At 37.4% G+C, this 17,098-nt stretch overlaps 1 protein-coding gene across 7 annotated transcripts in view; it reads right to left on the bottom strand.

Annotated features, from left to right (window-relative positions):
* The window catches only part of STK33 (serine/threonine kinase 33), a 205,349-nt gene that overhangs the window by 44,155 nt on the left and 144,096 nt on the right, over positions 1-17,098 (bottom strand). For all 7 annotated transcript variants that reach the window (XM_082341580.1, XM_082341574.1, XM_082341576.1 and 4 more), the window contains 2 exons: positions 15,168-15,280; positions 14,628-14,713 (listed from right to left, as the gene is read on the bottom strand). In XM_082341580.1, the coding sequence (XP_082197706.1) occupies positions 14,628-14,713; positions 15,168-15,280 (199 nt within the window). The remainder of the gene's footprint in view (positions 1-14,627; positions 14,714-15,167; positions 15,281-17,098) is intronic.

Raw genomic sequence — 17,098 nt, 5'->3', positions numbered from 1 at the left:
TATTTAATTACTTCTATCAAGTGTTTTAAATCTAGGACTTGTGTGGCAAACCTGAAGCCTTGTATATTTGAAAATATTTTTATCATTCCCTTTCACTTGAATGACAATTTGGATGGATATAAAATTCTAAGTTTAAAGTTGTTTTCCCTTTAACACATTTAGAATTATTACTCCATTTACACTTGCATCCAATGTTGCTGCTGAAAAGTAAGATGTCAATGTGACTCTTGTTCTTTTTTATATGATATTGCTCTTTCTCTCTGGGAACATTTAGAATTTCCTCTTTGTTTTTGATGTTCTTAAATCTCATTATGTCTATTTTGTCAGTTTTTCCTTCTCTCTCCTATTTGGTAGTCTATCATCTATTTAGAGCTGAAGTCTTTCTTCTTTCTTTAACTCTGACAAATTATCTCTATTATTTTTTAAAAGATTTCCTTCTCCCTCTTTTTACTTTTTTTCCTGAGACTCCTATTATATGGATTTTGTAACTTTTACTTTCAATTCCTTATTGCTTAACTTTTCTTTATTTTTTCAATTTGTTTATCTTCACCTGTTCCCTTCTATAAAGTTCTATTAAAGTTCCATAATCTGATCATCTAGTTTTTTAAATTCATTCTTCAGCTTCACCCATTTCACTACTTATCCTATATAACTGCATCTCTATTTTAACTATTATACCTAAATGGTTCTACCTGGTTTTGCTTTATCATTTCATTTCTTGCTTCATATTATTAACATCTTCCCTTATCTCTTGTAGCATGTTTACTTTGTTGACTTCTAAATTCTTGAACTGCCTATTCTAAACTCTCCTAATGGTGTGTGAAATGTGGCCTGTTAACTCATACTCCGCAGGGAGTACTGGCTCCTCAGGAGGACAGACCAGAACCAGGCCTTCAGCCCCAGGAGCTCAAAATCCCTAGGCACCAAAGATCTGCCCCCGCCAAGCAACTCCTCAGTTCAGGGTTTCAACCTTATCAAACTTCTCCTCCAAGAAGAAACAACCCAAGGAGGAGGCACTTCTAAAAGTATAACCCACCTGTCCTAGGGTGTGGAGGCCAACAGGTAAGTCAATGCCTAAATCCAATTCCCACCCATTTTCCTTAGCTTCTCACTCATGCAGGGCCTCAGTGCTGCTCTGATTTTATTACTTCCTACTCCTGTGAGAGGACAGGCATCAGTGTCCCGAGGCAAAGGGGAACTTGGGTTGTTTTTGTCTTCCTATTTTTACTTCCTTCCCTGGCTGTAACCTTACCCACCATACATGCCAGCTCAGAATATCCCCTTATCTTCCCAGGGGTTTCGCACACTATTCTCTGAATCCTGGTATCATGAGGTTTCTCTCTAAAGTTACTCTAGGTTTAATCTTCAGAGAACATGCAGAAGTCTGTGCTAATTCAGTATCTTGTCAGGAACCAGAGCCTCCTCCAGCTGGCCTTTCACTAGGTGGTTTTTGACATATAACTCAAACAGATTTAAAGAAATGAGTGACACTGCTACATCAAAACTCTTTCTACTTGTTTGTAAGGTTCTCAGTGCTTATATCTATGAAAACTGACAACAATAATACAATTGATGCTGAACACTGTCTCTCTCTAACATTAAGTAACATTCAATCATGGATGGATAGCTATTTGGGGGGAAAATGTAGCCCTATCCATCCACTAAAGAGATATTTTTCCAATATAATTTGACTTATGTTTGATAATTATTAACAATTATAATTACATTCCCTTGATCAATTATAAAAGAATAATTAAAGTCACTCAAATAATTTTAAAAAATTTAGAGCCCTAGGGTCACGAGAAATAAAAACAAAAGTATAAATATATATTTGAGCTTTTTTTTGCAAAATGAGACAAATGATAGGGTGATTAGTAAGAAGTCTTTCATGCAAAAATATATATTACATTGGGATAAATGCGGTAGAAGAAATGCAATACAAAAACAAATTCAAAGAAATGAACAAATAATCTAAAGTTTCTTTTTTTTAAAAATTTTTTAAATTTTATTTATTTCTTTATACAGCAGGTTCTTATTAGTTATTCATTTTATACATATGAGTGTATATGTGTCAATCCCAATCTCCCAATTCATCACACCACCTCCCTCCCTGCCACTTTCCCCCCTTGGTGTCCATACGTTTGTTCTCTATGTCTGTGTCTCTATTTCTGCCCTGCAAACTGGTTCATCTATACCATTTTCCTAGGTTCCACATATATGCGTTAATATACGATATTTGTTTTTCTCTTTCTGACTTACTTCACTCTGTATGACGGTCTCTAGATCCATCCACATCGCTACAAATGACCCAATTTCGTTCCTTTTTATGGCTCAGTAATATTCCATTGCATATATGTGCCACATCTTCTTTATCCATTCATCTGTCGATGGGCATTTAGGTTGCTTCCATGACCTGGCTATTGTAAACAGTGCTGCAATGAACATTGGGGTGCATGTGTCTTTTTGTACTATGGTTTTCTCTGGGTATATATGCCCAGTAGTGGGATGGCTGGGTCATATGGTAATTCTATTTTTACTTTTTTAAGAAACCTCCATACTGTTCTCCATAGTGGCTGTATCAATTTACATTCCCACCAATAGTGCAAGAGGGTTCCCTTTTCTCCACACCCTCTTCAGCATTTGCTGTTCGTAGATTTTCTGATGATGCCCATTCTAACTGGTGTGAGGTGATACCTCATTGTAGTTTTGATTTGCATTTCTCTAATAATTAGTGATGTTGAGCAGCTTTTCATGTGCTTCCTGGCCATCTGTAGGTCTTCTTTGGAAAAATGTCTATTTAGGTCTACTGCCCATTTTTTGATTGGGTTGTTTGTTTTTTTGATATTGAGCTGCATGAGCTGTTTATAAATTTTGGAGATTAATCCGTTGTCAGTTGCTTCATTTGCAAATAGTTTCTCCCATTCTGAGGGTTGTTTTTTCGTCTTGATTATGGTTTCCTTTACTGTGCAAAAGCTTTTAAGTTTCATTAGGTCCTGTTTGTTTATTTTTGTTTTTATTTCCATTTCTCTAGGAGGTGGGTCAAAAAGGATCTTGCTGTGATTTATGTCATGGAGTGTTCTGCCTATGTTTTCCTCTAAGAGTTTGATAGTGTCTGGCCTTACATTTAGGTCTTCAATCCATTTTGAGTTTTTTTTTTTTTTTAATTTATTTATGGCTGTGCTGGGTCTTCGTTTCTGTGAGAGGGCTTTCTCTAGTTGTGGCAAGCGGGGGCCACTCTTCATCGCGGTGCACGGGCCTCTCACTATCGCGGCCTCTCTTGTTGGGAGCACAGGCTCCAGACGTGCAGGCTCAGTAATTGTGGCTCACGGGCTTAGCTGCTCCGTGGCATGTGGGATCTTCCCAGACCAGGGCTTGAACCCGTGTCCCCTGCATTGGCAGGCAGATTCTCAACCACTGCGCCACCAGGGAAGCCCTTGAGTTTATTTTTGTGTATGGTGTTAGAGAGTGTTCTAATTTCATTCCTTTACATGTAGCTGTCCAGTTTTCCCAGCACCACTTATTAAAGAGGCTGTCTTTTCTCCATTGTATATTCCTGCCTCCTTTATCAAAGATAAGGTGATCATATGTGCGTGGGTTTATCTCTGGGCTTTCTATCCTGTTCCATTGATGTATATTTCTGTTTTTGTGCCAGTACCATACTGTCTTGATTACTGTAGCTTTGTAGTATAGTCTGAAGTCCAGGAGCCTGATTCCTCCAGCTCCGTTTTGCTTTCTCAAGACTGCTTTGGCTCTTTGGGGTCTTTTGTGTCTCCATACAAATTTTAAGATTTTTTATCCTAGTTCTGTAAAAAATGCCATTGGTAATTTGATAGGGATTGCATTGAATCTGTAGATTGCTTTGGGTAGTACAGTCATTTTCACAATATTGATTCTTCCAATCCAAGAACATGGTATATCTCTCCACCTGTTTGTATTGTCTTTAATTTCTTTCATCAGTGTCTTATAGTTTTCTGCATACAGGTCTTTTGTCTCCCTAGGTAGGTTTATTCCCAGGTATTTTATTCTTTTTGTTGCAATGGTAAATGGGAGTGTTTCCTTAATTTCTTTTTCAGATTTTTCATCATTAGTATATAGGAATGCAAGATATTTCTGTGCATTAATTTTGTATCCTGCAACTTTACCAAATTCATTGATTAGCTCTAGTAGTTTTCTGGTGACATCTTTAGGATCCTCTATGTATAGTATCAGGTCATCTGCAAACAGTGACAGTTTTACTTCTTCTTTTCCAATTTGTATTCCTTTTATTTCTTGTTCTTCTCTGATTGCTGTGGTTAGGACGTCCAAAACTATGTTGAATAATAGTGGCGAGAGTGGGCATCCTTGCCTTGTTCCTGATCTTAGAGGAAATGCTTTCAGTTTTTCACCATTGAGAATGATGTTTGCTGTGCGTTTGTCATATATGGCCTTTCTTATGTTTAGGTAGGTTCTCTCTACGCCCACCTTCTGGAGAGTTTTTATCATAAATGGGTGTTGAATTTTGTCAAAAGCTTTTTCTGCATCTGTTGAGATGATCAAGTATGGTTTTTATTCTTCAATTTGTTAATATTGTGTATCACATTGATTGATATGCGTATACTGAAGAATCCTTGCATCCCTGGGATAAATCCCACTTGATTATGGTGTATGATCCTTTTAATGTGTTGTTGGATTCTGTTTGCTACTATTTTGTTGAGGATTTTTGCATCTATATTCATCAGTGATATTGGTCTGTAATTTTCTTTTTTTGTAGTATCTTTGTCTGGTTTTGGTATCAGGGTGATGGTGGCCTCATAGAATGAGTTTGGGAGTGTTCCTTCCTCTGCAATTTTTTGGAAGACTTTGAGAAGGATGGGTGTTAGCTCTTCTCTAAATGTGATAGAATTCACCTGTGAAGCCATCTGATCCTGGACTTTGCTTGTTGGAAGATTTTTAATCACAGTTTCAATTTCATTACTTGTGATTGGTCTGTTCATATTTTCTATTTCTTCCCGGTTCAGTCTTGGAAGGTTATATCTTTCTAAGAATTTGTCCATTTCTTCCAGGTTGTCCATTTTATTGGCATAGAGTTGCTTGTAGTAGTCTCTTAGGATGATTCGAATTTCTGCGGTGTCTGTTTTAACTTCTCCTTTTTCATTTCTAATTTTATTGCTTTAAGTCCTCTCCCTCTCTTTCTTGATGAGTCTGGCTAATGGTTTATCAATTTTGTTTATCTTCTCAAAGAACCAGCTTTTAGTTTTAGTGATCTTTGCTATTGTTTTCTTTGTTCCTATTTCATTTATTTCTGCTCTGATCTTTATGATTTCTTTCCTTCTGCTATCTTTGGGTTTTGTTCGTTCTTCTTTCTCTAGTCCCTTGAGGTGTAAGGTTAGATTGTTTATTTGAGATTTTTATTGTTTCTTGAGGTAGGCTTGTATTGCTATAAACTTCCCTCTTAGAACTGCTTTTGCTGCACACCATAGGTTTGGATCGTTGTGTTTTCGTTGTCATTTGTCTCTAGGTATTTTTTGATTTCCTCTTTGATTTCTTCAGTGATCTCTTGGTTATTTAGTAACGTATTGTTTAGCCTCCATGCGTTTGTCTTTTTTACGCTTTTTTTCCCTGTAACTGATTTCTAATCTCATAGCGTTGTGGTCAGAAAAGATGCTTGATATGATTTCGATTTTCTTAAATTTACCGAGGCTTGATTTGTGACCCAAGATGTGATCTATCCTGGAGAATGTTCCATGCGCACTTGAGAAGAAAGTGTAATCTGCTGTTTTGGGATGCAATGTCCTATAAATATCAATTAAATCTATCTGGTCTATTGTGTCATTTAAAGCTAGTGTTTACTTATTAATTTTCTGTTTCGATGATCTGTCCATTGGTATAAGTGAGGTGTTAAAGTCCCCCACTATTACTGTGTTACTGTCGATTTCCTCTTTTATAGCTGTTAGCAGTTGCCTTATGTATTGAGGTGCTCCTATGTTGGATGCATATATATTTATAATTGTTATATCTTCTTCTTGGATTGAGCCCTTGATCATTATGTAGTGTCCTTCCTTGTCTCTTGTAACATTATTTTCAAGTCTGTTTTACCTGATATGAGTATTGCTACTCCAGCTTTCTTTTGATTTTCATTTTCCTGGAATATCTTTTTCCATCTCCTCACGTTCAGTCTGTATGTGTCCCTAGGTCTGAAGTGGGTCTCTTGTAGACAGCATATATATGGGTCTTGTTTTTGTATCCATTCAGCGAGCCTGTGGTTTTTGGTTGGAGCATTAAATTCATTCACGTTTAAGGTAATTATCCATATGTATGTTCCTGTTACCATTTTCTTAATTGTTATGGGTTTGTTTTTGTTGGCCCTTTTCTTCTCTTGTGTTTCCCACTGAGAGAAGTTCCTCTAGCATTTGTTGTAGAGCTGGTTTGGTGGTGCTGAATTCTCTTACCTTTTGCTTGTCTGTAAAGCTTTTAATTTCTCCATCGAATCTGAATGAGATCCTTGCCGGGTAGAGTAATCTTGGTTGTAGGTTCTTCCCTTTCATCACTTTAAATATATCGTGCCTCTCCCTTCTGGCTTGTAGAGTTTCTGCTGAGAAATCAGCTATTAACCTTATGGGAGTTCCCTTGTATGTTATTTGTCATTTTTCCCTTGTTGCTTTCAATAATTTTTCTTTGTCTTTAATTTTTGTCAATTTGATTACTATGTGTCTCGGCATGTTTCTCCTTGGGTTTATCCTGCCTGGGACTCTCTGTGCTTCCTGGACTTGGGTGGCTATTTCCTTTCCCATGTTAGGGAAGTTTTCGACTATAATCTCTTCAAATATTTTCTCAGGTCCTTTCTCTCTCTCTTCTCCTTCTGCGACCCCTATAATGCGAATGTTGTTGCGTGTAATGTTGTCCCTGAGGTCTCTTAGGCTGTCTTCATTTCTTTTCATTCTTTTTTCTTTATTCTGTTCCACAGCAGTGAATTCCACCATTCTGTCTTCCAGGTCACTTATCTGTTCTTCTGCCTCAGTTATTCTGCTATTGATTCCTTCTAGTGTATTTTTCATTTCAGTTCTTGTATTGGTCATCTCTGTTTGTTCCTTAATTCTTCTAGGTCTTTGTTAAACATTTCTTGCATCTTCTCGATCTTTGCCTCCATTCTTTTTACGAGGTCCTGGATCATCTTCACTATCATTATTCTGAATTCTTTTTCTGAAAGGTTGCCTATCTCCACTTCATTTAGTTGTTTTTCTGGGGTTTTATGTTGTTCCTTCATCTGGTACATAGCCCTCTGCATTTTCATCTTGTGTATCTTTCTGTGAATGTGGTTTTTGTTCTACGGCCTGCAGGATTGTAGTTCTTCTTGCTTCTGCTGTCTGCCCTCTGGTGGATGAGGCTATCTAAGAGGCTTGAGCAAGCTTCCTGATGGGAGGGACTGGTGGTGGATAGAGCTGGCTGTTGCTCTGGTGGGCAGAGCTCAGTAAAACTTTAATCTGCTTGTCTGCCCATGAGTGGGGCTGAGTTCCCTCCCTGTTGGTTGTTTGGCCTGAGGTGACCCAGCACTGGAGGTTACAGGCTCTTTGGTGGGGCTAATGGCGGACTCTGGGAGGGCTCACGCCAAGGAGTACTTCCCAGAACTTCTGCTTCCAGTGTCCTTGTCTTCCCAGTGAGCCACAGCCACCCCCCGCCTCTGCAGGAGACCCTCCAACACTAGCAGGTATATCTGGTCAGTCGCCTATGGGGTCACTGCTCCTTCCCCCGGGTCCCGATGTGCACACTACTTTGTGTGTGCCCTCCAAGAGTGGAGTCTCTGTTTCCCCCAGTCCTGTTGAAGCCCTGCAATCAAATCCCACTAGCCTTCAAAGTCTGATTCTCTATGAATTCCTCCTCCCATTGCTGGGCCCCCAGGTTGGGAAGCCTGACGTAGGGCTCAGAACCTTCACTGCAGCGGGTGGACTTCTGCGGTATAAGTGTTCTCCAGTTTGTGAATCACCCACCCATCAGTTATGGGATTTGATTTTATTGTGATTGTGCCTCTCTTACCGTCTCATTGTGGTTTCTCTTTTGTCTTTGGATGTGGGGTATCTTTTTTGGTGAGTTCCAGTGTCTTCCTGTCGATGATTGTTCAGCAGTTAGTTGTGATTTTGATGCTCTCACAAGAGGGAGTGAGCGCACATCCTTCTACTCCGCCATCTTGAACCAATCTCTCAACTGCATTTCTAAACACTTCAACTCCTGGCTGTGCCTCCCTGGGAGGATCCTGAGCCATCCCAGGTCCTGTCCACATGGATGTAGCCCCAGGTTGTCCTGAAGCCCAAATCCCAGTGAGTCCTATGGAGACTGAACTCCTGTTGCAAGGACGCTGGCCCTTCGAGTCCCAAAGCGGAGGACCTGGCAGTGCTAGAGGAGACAGAACTCTAAAGTTTCTGTTAAAGGAGAATTTGTTCATAAATTTTTAAAATTGGATGAGATGGAGGTGTTATACATGTAAAAAAAGTTATATTTATTTTTAATTACCAACATTTACAATATATAGGAAATTATATCCCTTGTAATTATTTACATTTATGATGAAAACCTTCTAAGCTCAACCTAAAAATATCTGAAGAGATTCATTACTTTTCAGTCTTTCTGAAATTATTCAAGCACAAACATTTGAATATACTGTTCCAAAAAGCACCTCACTCTTCTTCCAATCTACAAAACCAGTAATTCTTCTAGACTTTCATCTTACCCCATTTTCCTAGTCACCTGAAAAATAGTTTTTATTCCTTTTACTCTTTTATCTAACATTTCTACTTAGTTGAAAAATTGTGTTGATTCTCTTTCTAATGTCTATTTCTCCCCTCTCCTCTGTTCCATTCTCACTGCCCTCGTTCCAATCTTTATTATCTCACCTGAGTCCTATTTCAGTTCTCCAACTTTGCTTGCCACTCTGCAAACCATATCACACACACTGTTGCCAGATTATTCTTCCTGAAGTTCTGTCTGCCCTGGCCAGCAATACATCCACCAACCCACTAACTGAGAGAGTTGACCTGTGAAGAATCTTAGACACTTGCTACTTGTTCCCAACCTGCTCCAATGCCTATCCTGTTCTATCTCCCCATTAAGATCCTGCTTCTGCCCTTCAGCCATGATCTGTGCATAAGGATCCCTCAAATTTATTCCTAGGGCTCTTCTGGCTTCACACTATTTCAGCCAGGATACTTCATTAGAAGAGGAGCTCCCCCCTCAGAATAGCCCACAGACCCCATCCAAGTCCACCCAAATCACTCCACAAGGGTTGAAAGGACAAAGCAGAAAACAAAACTCACATAAGTTCAGCTATGATCTGGTACTTCAGTGCCTTTCAGTAGCAATCCATTGTCAAACAAGTCAGATACAAAGTCTTCTCTATGTAGGTCAAGGTCTAGAGCAAAATAGCCCTAATCTGCCTTTACAGCTTAATTTCCCACTATTTCCCTACATGTCTTCTATGATTCTAAAAAAACAGAACTACTAATATACTTCATTTTTTCTTTCTCTATATCTTTGTAAAGTTCTTTCTATCTAGAATCCCCTGCCTTCTTACCATGACTCCAACTTTAATATCTACTTTTACCCATTCATTTAGAGTCAGATCACATATTACCTTCACTTTAAGTGGTTTTTGTAACCCCCTAAAGGGAATAATAGCTCTCTTCTTAAAAACCTAATAGTACTACCACTATACTATATACTATATAAATACATGTTTTATATATTAAATATAATATATATTTAATATACATTAATAAGTACAAATATGATATAAATATATAATACGTATTTTATAGAATATATATTTTATACAGTATATTTTATATATATATATATTATATGTATACACACACACACACACACATCATATACTCATTCTCTGCCTGTGTTTTTGTTTTAAACTCTCCACTATGCTGTGGGCAACCTGTAGGAAGGGACTATGCCAGACTCATCCTTGTGTCCTCCATAGCACATAGTAGTTACTCAATAAATATTTGTTTGAATTATTAAGTATATATCAATCACTGAATTTTGAGTAAATGCCCAAGGTTCCTGGTTCATGAGCTTCCAAACATAATTCTTATTTATAAAAAAACCTTCATTAAAGAGGGCTTCCAAAGCATATTCATATACGTAAGATAATTCAGAATTTAAGAATAACTAAATATATCAATAGTAAAATAAAGGTAAGAGCCTTAATATATTTAGGAAGAAAATATACAGTAGGAAAAAATTAGTTAGGTATCAGAATAATTACCAATAATTAGTTAGGTATCAGAAAATTTCAATTCTTTTACATAGAGTTTACAGGGTAAAGGTTAAAAGCTAATGACCAAAGCCTAAATAACAGTTTGTGAATTAGTGAACAAGGACCCTGTTCACACATAGGAAAGAGTGTTCTGAAGTTAGACCCTACAGTTCATTACAAGAGCATTTGTAAAGTGTGACTAAAAAGCAAAGTACACTGTAATTTGTGGTAAATTACTCAATGGGAGAGACTGTGTTTTATTCATCTTTGTACCCATATAGTGCCTGATGAATTAAAATCAAAAGACACTTGTTAAAATCAACATAGACGTTTAAATGACTGTTGTCCCATTTAAAATAAGCCACCCTACAAGACTGACGCACTATAATAATAATTTCCTTCCGTCAAACAGCTTGCAATTGTTCCCCACTATCTATGGCAGGAAGTTAAAACTCTTTAGCCTGGGATTCAAGTGCCCTCACAATTTTCTTTCCTTTTCTAAACGGCTTATTTCCCACTTCTTTCCTTCAGGCATCTTATTCGTCAGTCAAATTGAACTTCCTGATTTCACACTTGCTTGCCTCTGTATCTCTCTGTTCATCTGGCAATTTCTTATGTCATTTATCATTTTCTTCCTTGCTTTGTATCTTATACATAGCTTGTTTTCCTTATTACATTGTAAGTTCCTCATGTCAGAGACTAGGTCCTATATGTCTTTAACTATATTTTATTACCTACCACAGGGCCTGGCACATGGTAGGCACCAAAAAAACAAATCTGTTGAAGGAATTACTGAATAATACCAGTAGAGCTCAAATCCGGAAACTACTTTTTGACAAGCCGTAAAAGAAAAATGCTTTGTTAATTTATGGCAGAGTTCTTAAATATAAGCAGGCATTAAAAATACTGGGGAAACTTGTTAAATATGCAAATTCTTGGTGTTAGTTGTTACCAGGGGACTTAATACCAAGGGGCAACTGTAACTATCTAATAAGGAATGAAGTCCTGAACCACTGTTGAGAATGAAAAGGGCAAAAAAGAAGAAAAGGATAAAGAGGATAACAGGCACACTCTTGGCAGTGGGAGTCATCATCAAACTCTTCCTTTGTAGTAAAGTCATTATTGGCTGTTTTTCCTTGCATCTGATCTTCGACTTTTTTTTTTTAAATACCTGGTTTTTTGTTTTGTTTTGTTTTTTATAAATTTATTTATTTATTTATTTATTTTTGGCTGTCTTGGGTCTTCGTTGCTGCACACAGGCTTTCTCTAGTTGCAGCGAGCGGGGGCTACTCTTCGTTGCGGTGCGCAGGCTTCTCACTGCAGTGGCTTCTCTTGTTGCAGAGCACGGGCTCTAGGTGCGCAGGCTTCAGTAGTTGTGGTGCACGGGCTCAGCAGTTGTGGCTCGCAGGCTCTAGAGTGCAGTCTCAGTAGTTGTGGCGCACGGGTTTAGTTGCTCCGCAGCATGTGGGATCTTCCCGGACCAGGGCTCGAACCCGTGTCCCCTGCATTGGCAGGCGGATTCTCAACCACTGCGCCACCAGGGAAGTCCTGATCTTTGACTTTTTAAATCAGGATGACAATATCTGTTTTAGATCCATTCACTTAAATGTACATAGAGAAGCAATGATTATTTTTCTCAGAATACTTTTCAGATATGTACTGTATTTCAAAATGCACAATATATAGGTAAACCATAGAAACTTTTTATCCAATAAAGCTCTTTGAAAAGAATGTTACTATTTGTTCAGTATTGGAAGATCAGCTCTGGTTATAAAGCAGTAAGGCACTGAGAGAACTAACGTGTTCTCTTTAGATTATTTCAAACAGAGGATATGAATTACAGGAAGCAAGACTTCAAGTGGTTAAGAAGAAAAGAGTTTTGCCTTTCAGAAGTTTACAAAATGCCAGTATTCTAAACTTCATACACTGAACTCCTTAGGATAGTCTGATATAGTACACGCTATCTGTCACTTCTCTATCCATTTGGCAAAGACTACATAGAGACAAATGTTACAGAGGCTCAAAAATGGAGACTTCTGGAAAAATGACCAAAGCCAGAAATAAAGTTGTACTAATTAGAAAACAAATAATTAAATGGCCAAACCCGAATGTTGTGTGATGCTGAAAAGAGATAGATTTCTAAAGCATACCATCTGTTTTACAGTTTTTATTTTGCTGTACTGCAAATCTACTCAGTAGTTTTGCAATGATCTAGCTGCTAACTCATTTGCACAATTACTTTAGGCCAGAAATACTTATTGCACAGAATCATTTGAGAGTTCAACACATTCACAGAAGAGGGCAGATATAAACCATGTTTGAGTGAAGACAATTTCTTTAGCCCTTAAAGAAAAAAAAATGTTATTCAAAAAAATGATTAGAAATTGCCAAAAGAAAATCAGAATGCTATCACTATAAATTTATGGTATCTAAACCTATCTAGGCCTTCAGGGTCACCATCAACCCCTCTGTTGGCCATTCTAATGAAAACTCATTCTCATCTCGACTCCTCGGCAGCATTTACCTGGGAGCTGACTGCTCCTGCTTTCTCAAACACTTTTCTCACTTAACTTCCTTGGTACCACCCTCCTGACTTTCCTTCTTCCTCATCAGCTATTCCTTTTCAGCCTCCACTGCTAGCTTCTCCTCTTCTAAATGTTGTAGTGTTTAAGGCAGGGTGCTGAGGCCTCTTGTCCTTTCTATCTGTATTTTCTTCCTAACTTATCTCTTCAGCCCAATGGCTTTACATGGCATCTATATACTCAGGATTCACAGATTTATATCTCCAGCTCATTCTTCTCGAGTTCTAGGCTCATACATTCAATGATCTATTTGAAATCTCCACTTGAATGCTACATAGGCATCTCAAATTTAGCATGTCTCATATGGAACTCTTGACTCACCACTCTTGCCCCAGAAAAAAAAAAATCTATTTCTCCTGCAGTCTTCCACATCTCAGTAAATGGCACTACCATCCAACCAGTTGTTAAAGCAAAATCTAAAAATCATCCTGATTTCTCCCTTATCCTTATCCCTTATCTGATCCATCACCAAGCCCTATCAAATATACTGAAAAAATATATTACATTTATTTCTCTTCAACTCTATTGCTACCACCCTGTCCAAGCCACCATCATCTCTCAACATTACTACTGCATTGTAAGCATATCATGTATCTTCAGTACCTAACACAGTGTCTAGCAAGTCATAGATGTAAAATAACTTTCTGCATAGATAAATATTACTTAGCAATATTCCTATGTCTCTAAGAGAATCTCCAATTTCCATTCTCAGACATTTTCTGACATACCTACAGACATTCATTTACTGAATCATCTACTCATTCAGCAATTAATTATTATTGTATTAATTGGTATTAGGTTTAACTGCATATTTCACAGTATCTCAAAGATGACAGACGTTTGTTTCCTGCTCATATAAAAACGTCTGGAGGTAGGCAGTCAAGGGCTGGCATAGCAGCTCTATATGCTAAGAGCCCTGGTTCCTTGCATCTTGTTGCTCTGCTATCCCGTTTATAAATTCCACTTTATGATCTAATATGGCTACTTAAACTCCACCCATCACAGCTGCATTTCAGTCACCAGGGAAGAAGATGGATGTGAGGAAGGCCATACCCTCTCCATTTAAGGACACTTCCCAGAAATTGCTCCTACCTCCACTTATATCTCATTGACCAGCACCATAACTAGGAACAATGGGGAAGAACTAGCAAGGAAGACTAGATAGCAATGTTACCAGCTAAAAGTCAGGATCCTCATTTCCATAGAAGAAAGAGAAAATAAATATTGAGAGGTAGTAGCATCCTCTTCCAAAGTTCCTGTTGTGACCAGATAATGTTCTCGGTACAGGGATACAAAGATCAGCAGGACATAGGGTCACTGCTCAAGGCGTTAGTCCAATGGGGGAAAGCAATATGTTAATGAATAATTACTCAAGATTTCAAGCCAGGCAACAGACACTGTTAGAAGACCTTGGCTTTTCTGAATCCCTGAAGATTCCTTGCATCCAAAGAGTTGAAAGAGAAGTAGATGGTTCCAGTGCTTTACATCACTAAATTATATAGACTACTTCAATATTCCACAGCTTTAATAATGGACATTTCTCAGCTCTATTTTACTGGATTTGATACAAAAGAAAAGTTCATTTAAACCTCTATAAACATATATAAACAACTGTGGTAGTACTTTTAACAGTTTGAAAATACCCATTTCAGAAATGTGGCAACACTCAATAATTTTTTTAACTTGTCAGAAGATGAAACTAAATGACTGTTTTAAGAAGACTATATATAAACTACAAGGCCAGATGAGAAGAAATAAGCAATGACAGCATGCCAAAAAGAAAAAAAAGAAGTAATACTGTAACTTACTGTTAACCACTGGTTATCTAGTAGTTCCTTAGCTGTGATTCTATGAGCAGGATCTACTTTCATAAGTTGTTTCAAAACACTTTTAGCTGCAAATAAGGGAAAAACCCTGAAAGTCTGATTTATCTCAACTATAATTAGTACCACACATTTTCCAGTTTATTTAGGATTAGGTCTGTATAATATGAAGGAAACTTGTCAGTTATAAAATAAATATCATCAATACAAATGGCTAATATTAAATAAAGTTTAAGGCCTAAAGTGAGGTTTTATTGCCTGGATTACCTGGTTTATGGTCTATAGTAAAAATTAGCTAGATGATCAGCAAATTTCCTCTTCAATTTTTATTACGCATTTTCTGTTTTTGCTGAAAGTTTCAACTATAACAAGCACAGTGAAGATATCACTATTACCACAAGTAAATAGTGTATTTCTACAAGCAAATTTAATGACTAACCAGAGATCTAAAATATCTGAATTACTGGCCGCCTTTCTTATATTATGTATACTTGCTTTAGTAAATAATAACAAATCTATACTTACCAGAATCACTTATGGAATCCCAGACTGAATCTTTAAAATGTAGTTCTCCCTTTCTTATTAACTCAAAAAGCTTCTCTTCTGAGCTTGCCATAAAGGGTGCTTCTCCACATAATCTACAACAAAGACAGTCATTTTGTTAAGATTTTTTTTTAAATAATCAGAATAAGGCTATTAAAAATTAAGTTTCCACAGGACTTGGAAGTAGTGGTGCTTCATATTTAGGTAAAGGAGAGAAAGAGGTGGGAACTTCTCTGGATGTAGAAATGGAAGCGAAGGGTTTTTGCAAGATCTGTGCTAGGCTCTTGTATACATTGGAACTTCCACATTTGCAAATGACCCAAAGCTCTTCCAGGTGGAGAAACACTAAGGGGTTAAAATACAGAAAGGTGTGTGAGTTTAAGTGCACAGTAATAGTGGTGGATAATAGAGGAGAAACACTTCAATGTGAGCAAAGGTAAGGTAACACCTTAAGGTACATAATTCACATTGGACTTACAGAAAGATATACAGAGTTATCAGAGTCTAACAAGAGTTATCAGACTCTAATGACCATGTAAGAGTTTTATCCGTGGTAAAATGCTACACGAATGTTAGTGATAGTAAGAATAACCCTGGGGTCTACAGGCTCTGAGTCAAAACCAAAAATCCATTAAAATGGCCATAACCCTTCAAAAATGATACATAAAATGAAGAAAATCTGAATGAGGAAAATCAGATGAATTTGACCCTTCAGTCTGGAAGGGTGAAAGCTGAGTACATGTAACGACCAACATCAGTAAAGCCATGTGTATACAGTAAACATGGGCTTATTTGTAAATTCTGTAGTCCAGGGACTATGAGTCTTTAGAGTCTTTTAAAGGAAGTACTGTGCTATACTTTACAAAGAGCATGGCAAGCCTATGCTTCAATAGGTGATCTAGTCCAAAACTACAAGAACATGCTTAAAAGTTGCAAACGTTAGCCATCATCTTTATCATCAACCCCAACATCTGAGGGCAACCCTGCAGACAACAACCAGATTTTCCCAATGACAACCAGAGAGAAGTTGGACCTGGACTCATCACAGAGGCCACTCTAACTCTGTATGTCTATTCTTCAACTCTCAGGATTATACTTTTCCACTTTATTATGGAAACAATAAAATGGCAGAATTCCATTACACTTCCCAAATGCTGGTCTATTATGTACATAAGTATAATGTACAATGATCTCCAGGTCTCTTAACAGATTTTTAATGATTTTTGTTTTTAGTCATATTTTTCTTAAAGTTCTTCAAAAATCTTTCCCATGAATATTTTTTGAATAAGTCTAAATTTGGTAAATATCTTACACGACAATGATTTTCTGGGGGTGGGGGTGTGGGAGGGGAGAGCTGTATTCATCCTAGTAATTTATCAAACTAGGCTGGACAACACAGCTTTTCATTTACCAATAGGTTCTTGTTAAGCGATAAACATTTATTAAATTGTTCTGCAAACTCTTATTTTAATACTTTTTATTTCTCCAGCTCATTCTGACCCTCCTCTCTCTGATCTTACTTGCCTTACTACTGTTTAATTTTAAAATGCAATTAAAAAAAGCCAAAAAAATGGTCTTATGGGCAATTACAATCTATTATATCAAGTACAGGCCAGCAAAAGCCCGGCTCATTGAGTCTGTTAACAACCAGTGATATGCACATTCACCAATTTCTTAGCTGCTCCCGCACTGCCTGACTAGTGTGCAACTATATAGCTCAAGGGCTACATTTTAAAAATTCTACTTTTTTCTGTCCTTTACAATTTTACTCACACAAAATGTATCTAATGGTTGGTCAATCAGCAGCATATGAAATTTTATGACAGCAATTTTCTGCACATCCAGAAAAGGGAATCCAAGACATGAAAAATGCCTTTTAAAGCCTTCCTATTATTTTGCTTCATAGGAATCAA

Source organism: Balaenoptera borealis (genome assembly GCF_965194805.1).
Source record: "Balaenoptera borealis genome assembly, chromosome: 11".
NCBI classification, from domain to species: domain Eukaryota; kingdom Metazoa; phylum Chordata; class Mammalia; order Artiodactyla; family Balaenopteridae; genus Balaenoptera; species Balaenoptera borealis.
This window is presented reverse-complemented; position numbering and strand designations above follow the sequence as displayed.